The 12,983-nt window shown below is 42.9% G+C and overlaps 1 protein-coding gene across 5 annotated transcripts in view; it reads right to left on the bottom strand.

Annotated features, from left to right (window-relative positions):
- The window catches only part of LOC311063732 (DNA (cytosine-5)-methyltransferase 3A-like), a 58,926-nt gene that overhangs the window by 35,268 nt on the left and 10,675 nt on the right, over nt 1–12,983 (bottom strand). For 3 of the 5 annotated variants that reach the window (XM_084083299.1, XM_084083300.1, XM_084083298.1), the window contains 3 exons: nt 5,141–5,258; nt 3,790–3,827; nt 3,124–3,237 (listed from right to left, as the gene is read on the bottom strand). The exons of 1 other annotated variant lie outside the window; for it this stretch is intronic. In XM_084083299.1, coding sequence (XP_083939425.1) covers nt 3,124–3,237; nt 3,790–3,827; nt 5,141–5,258 — 270 coding nt within the window. The remainder of the gene's footprint in view (nt 1–3,123; nt 3,238–3,789; nt 3,828–5,140; nt 5,259–12,983) is intronic. One more of the 5 variants, XM_084083301.1, reaches the window with a different exon arrangement.

Genomic DNA, 12,983 nt, shown 5'->3' with positions numbered 1-12,983 from the left:
GCCAAAGGACAAACAATAACAAAATACATAACAAATGCATAACAGTTTTTCTCAGTCTCAAAATGCACAGGCTGCCAAAAAAACACAGCATCAACATTTCAACACTGCGGCAAAAGGTCAAAATGTGCTCGATATGTGTACAGCACAGCGAAACACCTATGGGGAAAGGAAATCACATCCAGAGTCAAGTTGTTTCGCATTCTTTACCTTCAACACAAGCATCCTTATTTTGGGGTGAACATTCTGCGTAAAATAGTAAATCTGAGGCAAACTGGCAGTGTGCATACAAAGTTTGGCTATGATCGCTCCAGTGGTTTGCGAGATTATCTCTGGACACAGACACACACACCCTCTTATAGACGGCTAGCCTTCTGGGAGAGCCACATGTACAAAAAGATAGGAGGCGTTACAAGCTTGTAGATCTGCTATTTTGTCCTATCACCATAGCCACTTTCAGACATGCACTGTATTATGGAAGTTTTCAAGAGTTCAAAATGAACACGACATTCAGAATCAGTAGGATCGTACTACTTTTTTACTACCTTGCCTTAAGTCCGGGTCAAACCACTCTAACGGTGGCGCCCGCTCTTGTGGGTGGTTTCAAAGTTTGCTGTGCGCTTTCCCAAAGGTGTGTGGGCAGAATAGCAATTTTGGGGATATAGCAACAACACGCCCACGACCACACCTCCACACGCAAATAACGGAGTCGGCGTAATGGAGAACGGGTATAGCAGGTGCAGAATAGCACTTAGGGACAGTGCCAGCTCCATTATACGTATTTCACGGGTAATGGGTAGAAAATCACGGGTACGTCTTTAACTGGTCTGGAATAGGGCTGTATGTGTGAATGGACACTGTGATTGTCCGTGAATTTACATTCAGTTCGTGGACGTGTTGATGACGCTTCGACAGGTGGAGCGTCCCCTCCTCCCGAGTAGTTTGGAGAGATAGTTTAATCATTCTGCTTTTAACTCATTCAGTGCCACCGTTGTTATCGCCATTGTTAAGCCCTGAGCGCCACACGACGTCTAAGACGTCATAAAACAAAATAATAAAAAAAACATACTATTTTTTTTTGGGGGGGGGGAAATGTTCTGAACCCAAGATATCATGATTTGAAAATGTGCTGCTCCATTCACTCTTTGTTTAACTTCTTACTGAAAAAGGCTGTATCTCGGCTCCTGAGCACTTTTTTTTTTACAATGAATTTTTGGCTCTGGCACTGGGACAACACAGCCAGAAATAAGTCTGGCACTGAATGAGTTAATTAGCGTTCGAGTTGGAAATATCCACCGATCGAACATAAACATCTCTTTACTACTGCAGTAGCCGCTTCCCGCTGCATTTGGCTGTAAATAGAGACCAATGTTCTCCAAAAAATACTGTATTTGATCCTCGCCTCTCCCTCAGGCTGTGCCTGTGCTATATTTACGTGGGAGTAGCTAATGCGTGCATCTACTACCCAGACCCCGCTGCTCACCTTATCAAACGGAGTATTTACCATAATGTGTGAACGCATCTGAAACGGACATTCTCCTGTTGCATGCTACATGTGTTAACGGCCAACACCGGACACGGTCCAGACGTGATTCCTCGGACATTTTCGAGTGTTCGTATGAGACCGGCTCATGAAACACAGTCTAGATCAGTGGTTCTCAAACTTTTAACACATGCTGCCCACCCATCATTCGGCTGCTGTGGGGGCCCACTTGCAATGTCCTCATGGCCCAACATTGGGCCCCGGCCCACAGGTTGAGAATCACTGGTCTAGACGATCATTATGTTCCAAAAACCATGAAGGCCAAGATGTATGAGTCCAACAGTCCAACCACACAACAGTAATGACATTACAAAGATGAAGCAATAAAGTCCACAAGGATCACAATATTATTAACCCAACTCAAAAGTGTATTTTGGAACATACGTTTGCCTATAATGACATGCCCAAAAGGGATGTCAGATTGAAAGTGGTTAAAAGGATGTCCCAATTCTATTGTGAAAGTAAAAATTTGTGGTTAAATCTAATCTGTGAACATTCCCATACTCTGCACCCCTGAGAGCATTCCATTTTAACCAAATTAACTACTGTATTGTCCCTGTTCTGGGCTTGTCATAATAGGCAAACATTCGCTGAGATCTACAGTACAAGCTCACAACGCATCGCAATGCAATTCATTGTGAGCTTGTAGATCAACTATTTTCGGTGAAGAGAATACCCATGGGGGACCCATGGGGGACCCCAGTCAAAAGAGTATAAAGGGTTTAAATTGTTAAACTGGCTTTAGTCACTATAACCTATACATAACATATAGTACAGTATGCAATATGTTTTTACATTTAATTACAAATGACTTTCACCCACCAATGTGTGCTACTCATCACAAGATCCCAGATGTTAATTTAAAGTGTAAGATATGAACCCGTCCCGTAGGCTCCCTGCAGGTCAAATTTAATTAATTAAGTAAGATTATGACCCTAGATTTGACTATGCACCGAGTAAAAGGTAAGTGATTGGAGTTTGCGGGCTGTGGTAAAACAGATGCAAACAGACAGACTGTTAAATACAAAGTATAATTTATCTATGTCTCTTCTCTCCCTTGTTATCTGTCTTATACACGCACACACACACACACACACACACACACACACACACACACACACACACACACACACACACACACACACACACACACACACACACACACACACACACACACACAGTCAGTCAGTCACCCTGTCATACAGGCACTCACTAATGCTTAATTTGACAAGCTTGCCTAAATCATCTCTTTTTCAAACTAGGATATCTGTTACAACCCACACACAGGCAATCTCCCACTCACTCATTCACTTGCTCACTCTATTTGCTTTCTCGCTCGCTCGCTCGCTCACTCACTCGCTCACTCCTTCACTCCCTCACTCACTCGCTCACTCGCTCACTCACTCTCACATGAAAGGGCTCACTCACACTCACTGTCTCTCTTATGCCAAAAATAGCCGGTCGGCTGCGTCGCATCCACGGTGCGTTGTGAGCTTGAAGATTGGCCATTTTTGGCATGCAACATAGTTGAACGACAAAGTAGAAATCAGGCTTTAATCTTGCTCATATTCACCCCCTCCCACCTCTATTTTCCAGCGGCTGAGCCAGTCTCTCTGTCTCCTGCTGATGTAGTAGGGGTCTCCTGCCTGGAAAGTCTGCCTGGGAACAGGCCTTCTCCGCAGCCTTCCACTGTCACCCTGCACACACACACACACACACACACACACACACACACACGCGTGCGCACACACACAAACGCACGCACACACACACACGCGCACACACACACACACACACACACACACACACACACACACACACACACACACACACACGCGTGCACACACACGCACACGCACACACAGACACACACACACACACACACACACACACACACACACACACACACACACACACACACACACACACACACACACACAAACAAACAAACAAACATGCACATAACAAACATGTACACAGTGACACAAACACATGCATATGTGTATGCATATTCACACATACTGTAAGCATGCACACATACACAACACGTATGGCTGGGCATACAATACAAAAACATACATGTACCTCTAATAAACCTTCCTTATATACGCATAGTTAACTACATACTGAAGCATCTCTTTACTTACTATGATGGAAAACTAGCAGGTCACATTCAGGCTAACCCGAATGTGACTATACAGTACATAGCTGACTATACAGAAAAGGCTGCAGAGAGATGATATCCTCACCTCTTTGGGGGAGTCACAGCTCCTGTCATCAGGGTCAACTAGAGGAGAAGGAAAAGAGAGTTACAGGAAATGGTCCATTTGTTCACATTTAACAGAAGCGGGAAGGGAAGTCACGGTTCTCACTACACTACACCAACACATCTCAAGTTAAAGGGAACATTTACTTCAGTGTGAAAGTTATTACACCCATTTAAACTTTACATATTGTACGATCTTGAATTTGACTTGTAGCGTCACACACTACAAGTTTAATATTTTAATCCAATTTTCATGAACAAAGCTGTTTCAGAATTAAAATCCACCTTACAATCTTTCTCAATCGCTTGGATGCATTTCCTGAATCTCATCCACAAAACTCAAAGTGCAATCCCCGTAAAAGAATTTCTCATAACACTATACCACTTGTGCAAAAGAAACTATAGCAATCAAAATTACAGCCAAGTGTCAAAAGATACAAAAACACCCAAGAAATTCCTGGTCACATATCTCTCTCATCTAGTATGGTTGTTTTACTTGACTTCATTCATTTATTTCACTACTACACAAACAGCTGCTCTGGGGGAAAACAGTACAGTAATTGGGCATCCATTTACTGTACCGTAAATGGATGCCTACCGGACCTCTGTGTGCTTCTCTCCCTCCTGACCCACCAATGACTAACTGTGTCTAATGCGAATGGGAAATGTACATATACAATTGAGAAAAGAAAAACAATCAGTTTTGACTGAAATGTCAAAGTGGAATGAGAATTGCATCTGCACTCTGACAAAACCGTTTAGTGTTTTGCATTCTGTGTGAACACAATGAGAAGTGAAATGGTGTACTACTGGCCAAATGCTTTAATAGTGTGCGGTTTTTAGGAACTGTTAAGAGAATGGGGTTAGAGTCTCAAGAAACGCAATGCAAGCGAAAGAGAAACGTTTAGCCCTGGCTTAGTTGTCACAATTACAGTACCCCTCCGTCTTCGCATCAAAAGCCTCAGACAACAAAGTGGAAAAATTACATCAATAAAAATGCTTGTAGTTTACATTTATGTCATCTCAAGACATTCATCAAACTGTGGGTAAACATTGGCTTGTTAGGACTGCTAGCATTCCACAGTGACAGCAAAGGGGGCACAACTAGCTGCAAGCTGCACTGGTCCAGATCTACAAGCTCACAACGTGTTGCATCGCAACGCATTGTGAGCTTGTAGATCTGCTATTTTCTGCATTTCTTTAAAACATTGACATTTAGAAAAAGGGTTCCTAAAATGACATGCCCAAAATAGGGATGACAGGCTGAAAGTGGTTAATGCGTTGAGTATCAGAGGGTTATTCTATGTAGTGAACGACTGTGAAGTATCACGTACGTCTTTCTGGGTGCTCGAGTTTCCGACGCCCGCGCTTTCTGCGAGGGGAGGGCGAGGGGTCGGGCTCCTCCGGCGGGGTGGGTGGAGCGTTCACACACGGGTCAGAGTTCTCCATCTCCTAGGAGAGAGAGAGAGGGACAACATAGTCTGGATCGGAACGCGGGCGCTCCATCAGCCTGTGTCTGGAACGTTGTACACAGGGCTACGCTGTCGCAACTGTGTAATTATCACAACCCATAGCTCACCATAAAGCTATTAAACCACATACACCCACCACACAAAGACAAATACAGTACCATGGACCTGTTAGGCTATTATACACACACACACACACACACACACATATTGGCTGAAGCAAATAAACTACAAACTGTAAACTCACTCTCTTTCTGTCACACACACGTGCACACACGTACACACATCATGGAGCTATTAAACTACATACACACAAAGACAAATACCATGGACCTATTAGGCTATTATAATACACACACACACACACACACACACACACACACACACACACACACACACACACACACACACACCACAAGGCAATAAGAATATGCACAGCACACACACAACGCCTCAGCTATTATATTACACAAGACATCATAGAGAGGCGTATAGTTGTATATGCACGCACGCACGCACGCACACACGCACATAGTCTGCCCTTGTTAGTGCAATACAGAGCAGGTATGCCCGAGGGACAGCGTCTGTAGATGATCAGTGTAAATGAACTCCCTTACCCTCCCTTCCTTCACCACACACACACACACACACACACACACACACACACACACACACACACACACACACACACACACACACACACACACACACACACACACACACACACACACACACACACACACACACACACACACACACACACACACACACACACACACACAAATCTGATAGGAGGGGGATACGGAGATGAAAAATGACAAGCGCTCAATTAATTAGTATAACAGGAACATAAAGCAACAGCAGGGATGCTAACCTCTATGAATGTCAGTCAACATCTACGCCTGCACAAATTAGCCTCCAGACATAAGTACCTTCATTAATCTAAAACCTGTTGGTGCTAGAATCAACACAGCCTTCTTGATTGCAGTCTCAAAATAACGGTTTGAACGACCCCATGCTTGAAAACACATAATGTAATTCACACAGGTGCTATAGGCAAAGCCAAAGGCATCCTCAATGGGAAAAACTAATATTCTAGCTGATTCAATGGCATGTCCAGTTGCTGAAAAGTGCGCTTTTACCTTTTGCAAGCCACTTATCACACAACGGTTCAGGGGGGTTGGGGGTGGTGGCTGGCTCGCTGGAGAGGTGGGCGTTTTTGTTTTGTTTTGTTCTTTATAGGTGTGTCGCTAACAGGCTAACATATTTTATGGGTGGGTAGTTAAGAGGAGGAGAGACCAATGGGTGAGTGCGGAGCTCAAAGGCTACGCTAACGCTAGTTAACGCTAACAAGCCTGCAGAGAACTGTAATGAGCAGGTGAGAAGAGCTATAAAAGGCAACGTGCAACACAAAACGCTGGACAAAATGGCTTCGGGGGAAATTGTGCTGCGACAGCGCACAGCTCTAGGTGTAGACAATAAAATCCTGTTAATTTAACCTAGACAGTGTGGCCCGTAAGGGTCCATTTGGTTCCATTTGTGCACACAGAGTTCAATTAGGCTGTAGACATAACACCCCAACACACACGCACACGCACACGCACACACACACACACACACACACCCACACACACACACACACACAACCCCAACCCCCTCCATTCACACAAAAATGCTCAGATTTCAAGGAAGTACAATTTCAGACACACTTATACATCTAAGAACGACATAAGAAGACAGAGCAAAGTTATATTGCAAGCAACCATGGTTCCAGCTGTAATGAATGTTTCAGTGCAGTAGTGTACCTCACCTTTCACAGTTTGAGTGGTTGATTGAATACTTTTTTTCATAGCAAGATTGTTAACAGTAGAAGTAGTACAGTCAAAGGTTATGCTAAAAGGATGAAACAAAAATCCCCAGGGGCTTGTTTTCATTGTGGTCCAATGTACTCAATTCATCAGTAAGAAATGCAATATAATAAGATACAAGTTCTACGAGTTATTGTTATTTTGTTGATTTTTTTTTATTGATTTAATGTTTTCTTTTCTTTTTTTTTACAAAATATCGGGCAAAAGAAATCAGTAACCACCACCGGTTACTGTAGGATTGTCAAAAAACAGGATCGGCATCAGACCCACAAATCTGGCATCGGTCAGGCTCTCTCCCTCTACAAATCTCATACTGTACTTCCTCTCCTCTCAGCATCTGTTCAATGCCCACTTCCTGTTTCTCACACACATAACCACACACACACACACACACACACACACACACACACACACACACACACACACACACACACTGACCTTGAATAGCATCTAGTAGTAAACACTGTGCAAAGTAACACACTTAAACTTAACCTCTGTTTTGTGGTGTCAGCAAAGTAGTGATTAAGAGTATATCCCAGATTCTTGTCACTATTATCATTATTATATTTTTGGCTCAAAATCGATTCAATCAAATCGATTGTTGTTTATAATCGATTAAAATCGATGAGTTCAATTAACTGCTGCAACTCTTATTTCCCCTCCAACAGCATGTTACATGGAGTCCATGGAATAGGGCACAATAGGCTGCAACCCACTAAAGGGGAAATTGAAGGTCAGCCACTTGAAACCTTTTCCCCAAAGGTGAGTGGGGAAGAAAAATGACCATGTAAAATTCTAAGTGCAAAGGTTGACCCTTCAAAATACAGTATAATGTTGAGTAATGGTGCAATCTTGGATAGAGGTCAGTCAAGGCTCTAGTCTGCGATGCAGCAGTAAATTACACTGCTGGAAAATTACTGTTCCATTGACAGAGAAGAACGGGTGACACCTGATCGCATTTGTTAACATTGTGACTGTAATCACACTCTAAAACAAAAGAAACTTTCCAATAGGGTTGGGTGATACGGACAAAATCAAATATCACAAAATGTTTGACTAAATAACTCTGTATCGATATATTGTGACAATATTGTATATCGACGATAATATAGATTTTCTTGAGAATTTCCAGGAAAAGACTACATTTATGTCATATCACGACAATTACAATATCCAAAATCCCTGACAATACCTAGTCTCATATCTATGATGCCTCGCTTTGCAATATCGATATAATATCGATATCGCAAAGCTTTGAAGTACAAAATAAAACTAGGAAAAGAGAAAACACATAACACAATATTACAATATTCAGACTCCCAGATGATATCTGGTCTCACATCACAACATCAATATAATATACGTAGATAAATTGCCCAGCCATACTTTGCTTAAAGTCTCAGAAGTGCTGAGAAAATGTTGAGTAGTTCAATATCTACTTCTCTCTACTTTCTATCTAGCAGACAGGGTAGATCTAGGTTTATTTATTTTTTTCAGAGCGTTCGTGTTCAGATGTCCAAGGTGACCTTTGTCAGCTGTATCTGAGTGATAAAGTGTCATGACATCACAGCCATCTTCCTGGATTCAGCAACAACTGAAACATGTGTTTATTGTTCCTTGACCATTTGTAGCCAATAAGGCACAAAAAAAACGAAAACGTTTTGGTGGATGTGTCCCAGTGTGTTCCTTTGACTGGCCCTGCTTCAAATCATTCTGAATTGCTGCTCCAAAGAGATCCAGCTACTAGCTCATCCTACACACCAGACCACACCACACGTACGCACACGCACACGCACACGCACACACACACACACACACACACACACACACACACACACACACACACACACACACACACACACACACACACACACAGATACAGATACATGCCAGCTGCTGCACACATGGTTTCAGTGGGAATAGAAGAAAGAAGAAGAAAGCTTAAAATAGCTAGGGACCTAATCCATTTATCCACGGAACTATCATAATTTTCAGACACTACACACACAGTGTGCGCCACACACACTGTGGTTTCTGTGAAAGATAAGTGAGCAACAGGAGAGAGAGAGAGAGAGAAGGGAGAAAAGTGTCAGTAAAATTTGGGAGGGTGGACCGATCTGCCCACTCCCTCCAGCCCTCTCTCTCTCTCTCTCTGTACTCTATAGTTAGTGTGACACTCTGACAGCTCCACCCCAAGCAGCACACAATAGCTCTATTCCTGGATATACTGAACTGTGTGTGTGTGTGTGTGTGTGTGTGTGTGTGTGTGTGTGTGTGTGTGTGTGTGTGTGTGTGTGTGTGTGTGTGTGTGTGTGTGTGTGTGTGTGTGTGTGTGTGTGTGTGTGTGTGTGTGTGTGTGTGTGTGTGTGTGTGTGTGTGTGTGTGCGTGTGTGTGTGTAATAGAGAGAGAGAGAGAGAGAGAGAGGGGGGTGGGGGGGAATAATAATGGGGAGCATATAGTACGCTTGGCAAGAGATCCAGCATTGGTTTCCCCTATTATGGTTAGCGTACCACTACTACCAGTAGTGTAGTATTACTGGTATTCAGACAACGCCAAAGATACTATTCCCAGCACTCCTACTGCTACTACCCTTGCTACTGCCAATGCCACTAATGCACTGTAAAATCCTGAGTGTGCATATAACCCTCAGGGCCCTATTTAAACATTCTATTGCACTTGCCTGTGCAATAGACATTCCCCCAAGGGCATGTCCAACTCCAAGGGGGTTGTATTTAGTATCTATATTAGTCTTGAGAGTGTTTTGGGCATAACATGAATTAAACCAATCATAATGTTATCTGCCGGGAGTCACTTTTCCCGGTGTTAGGTTTAGGCATTATTTCTGAGAGGTTAGGGTTAATGTTAGGGTTAGGCATAGTGTTTGTGAGGTAAGGGCTAGGGATAGTTTTAGTGAAGTTAAATGTTAGGGTTAGACGCAATCAAGGCGAAACACCAAGGAAAGAGGGAGTCCTCTGACATTTATTTTTGGTGCCAGGTGTGCCTGCAGTCTAATGTATGGTAGGGATGGGCAATATTATCGATTTCGCGGTATATCTCCATATTTTATTTCGCGATACTGTATCGATACTCCAGGCCGTCATATCGCGATTTTTTTGCATAAAAAATAAAAAATAAAATAAATTCAAAGAACCTATCACTGATAAGCAGCTACTCAATATGTAGTGTATATATCTACAATATGTAGTTGTGATATATGTGTATATCGCAATATACAGTATATCGTATCACAATATATTGCAATATGCATCGTTCGCAATATATCGGGATATCGCAATATATCGTGATATAATCGTATTGTGACCCAAGTATCGTGATACGTATCGTATCGTGAGGTTCTTGCCAATACCCATCCCTAATGTATGGCTGTATTGCTATTTAAAATAGTGGATTCGGCAAGTTGGAGACTATGTTTTTGCCATGTGTCTGTCTGTGTGTATCCGTGTGTGTGTCCGTCTGTGAGCAACAAATCTCCAGCACCATTGGACCGATCGGCATGAAACTGTGCACACACACTCCTTGGAGGTCAAATAAAAACCTCTGCCCCAAATGTTTCACAACAGCCTGTTACAGCGCCACCAGGAGGCCGGTTTTTGCAACAAATTTATTTTTTATATTACTCCTACAGATTTTGGCACTCAAATCGTAAATCACGCAAATCGGTACATATTATCTCTGTAGTCATGTGATCAAGATGTATCTGTCAGATTTTTCGGATGGACTATGATTGGCTTTCAAAGTTTGCTGGAGGGGCTCGTTCACGCAACTTCATGCAAGTCAATAAACATTATCTCTGTAGTGTAGTCATGTCATCAAGACGGATCTGTTTGATTTGTCATATTCCATCCTGATTGGCTAAGATTGACATCTAAAGTTTGCAGGAGTGGCCTGTTTTGAACAAAATGCAGAGTTGCGGTGAAACTTTGCACGCACATTCGCACTACGTTGAGGAACAAATGCCAACCTTTCAACATTGCCCTATTAAAGCGCCAACAGGAGGCTGATCTTTGCAAAACATTTTTTTTATTACTCCTACAAATGTTGTCCAAACATCATACAAATCGGTACATATTATCTCTTTAGTCAAGCGATCAAGACGGATCCGTCTGATCCGTCCAATGTTTCACATTCCAGCCTGATTGGCGAATTTCGAACATTGCTGGCACACGCTAACCTACCTGACCTGGCGGAGACCTGTGCTCCGAGGAGTACTTTTTCTAGTTAATAATTGTTTTTTAACCTCAATGTTGAGTCTCTCAGTTATGTTATTTGCAGTACCAAGTTGAACATGAGTGATGTGTGGCCAGAGTGTACGTGTGTTGCAAACCGGCCTAAGTAGGCGCACGTCTAAATCTGAATAATGATGCACTCTAAATAGAGGGGAAATACTACACTGGCACTGCTCCAGTCATTAGACGAGGTTTTAGCTTGTCTAAAGTGCAATCGCTTTCAGACTTTTCTCACCCCCCTACGATAGCAATGCGGCAACAATTTGCCTGACCACACCCATGGGCGCACAGATAGCACCAAGTAGGACTTACAAAATGTGGGCACTGAGTGTGAAAATGAGGCATTGGTTGTAAACTAGCGATGACACCTTTTTGCACCGAGTATGAGATAGAACCCTCAGAGTTAAATCAACTATTAGGATTAGTTTCCATCTGACTGGTGTCTCCTTTCCACAATCCCTATAAACGGATCATGATAATGTGCTAGGAAACCATCCATCTAGGAGTGTGTGTGTGAGTGTGAGTGTGTGTGTGTGTGTGTGTGTGTGTGTGTGTGTGTGTGTGTGTGTGTGTGTGTGTGTGTGTGTGTGTGTGTGTGTGTGTGTGTGTGTGTGTGTGTGCGAGAGCGAGCGGACATGTGTGTATGACAGAGACCCCATTAACCCAGCCTGCCTCGTCAGAGTTTAAACATCAAAGCATCAACAGACCTGCTGTACATCAAACATACGCGTGCATGTACGCTGGTTGACTCCATATACCTGCTTATCTGGACCTGTGTTTGATCAGCTGTATTGACCCACTCGGATTAGACAACACAGCTAAGCACATGCATACGCACACACGCACGCACACACACACACACACGCACACGCACACACACACACACACACACACACACACACACACACACACACACACACACAAATGGACGGTTGAGAGAAAGTGAGAAAGAACTAGAGGAAAAAAGAGGAAAAAGAGGATAGCAAACATAATTTGGGTCTGAGGACATGAACGTCTTGTCTCAATTAGCTCTTCATATACTGTAGCACTGTATGCTTGCTGGATCTGTCTGTGGTTTGGACTACATCTGCATTGATTAGACAGCTGGCAAAGAAAGAAAAACTCCATTTACAGTAAGCACTTAACCACATGAACCCTAGTGTCCCTATTCTGGCAGAGAACATTCTGAACAATCTACAAGCTCACAACGCGTTGCAATGCAACGCGTTGTGAGCTTGTAGATCGGCTATTTTTATTAAGGATCTTTAGTTTAGAAAAAAACAGGAGGGAGCCTAGTATAGAGCCCTGGGGCACCCCAGTCAACTAAGAACATAGGGTTTAAGTGGTTAAGTCTCTGTGTGAGGGGACAAGAAGCAATAAGCACACACAAAATAATAATTAACCGCTTCATTGATCCCAGATACCAGTTTAATGCAGCTCAATGTGCACATCTTTGCCACCTAATGTGAGACAGATTCCATTAGAATCAGCAGTCCTTCATGTCTTTGAACAGGTCTGGCCAGGTTATAATGGAATGCAGCTGAGAAATAGAGCGTAATTTAAGTGAGATTTTTATCCCCAAAAACAAAACC

This window comes from Gymnoscopelus microlampas (assembly GCF_963454915.1).
Source record: "Gymnoscopelus microlampas genome assembly, chromosome: 16".
NCBI classification, from domain to species: domain Eukaryota; kingdom Metazoa; phylum Chordata; class Actinopteri; order Myctophiformes; family Myctophidae; genus Gymnoscopelus; species Gymnoscopelus microlampas.
Note: the sequence above shows the minus strand (reverse complement) of the source record. Positions and strands in the feature narration are given on the sequence as shown.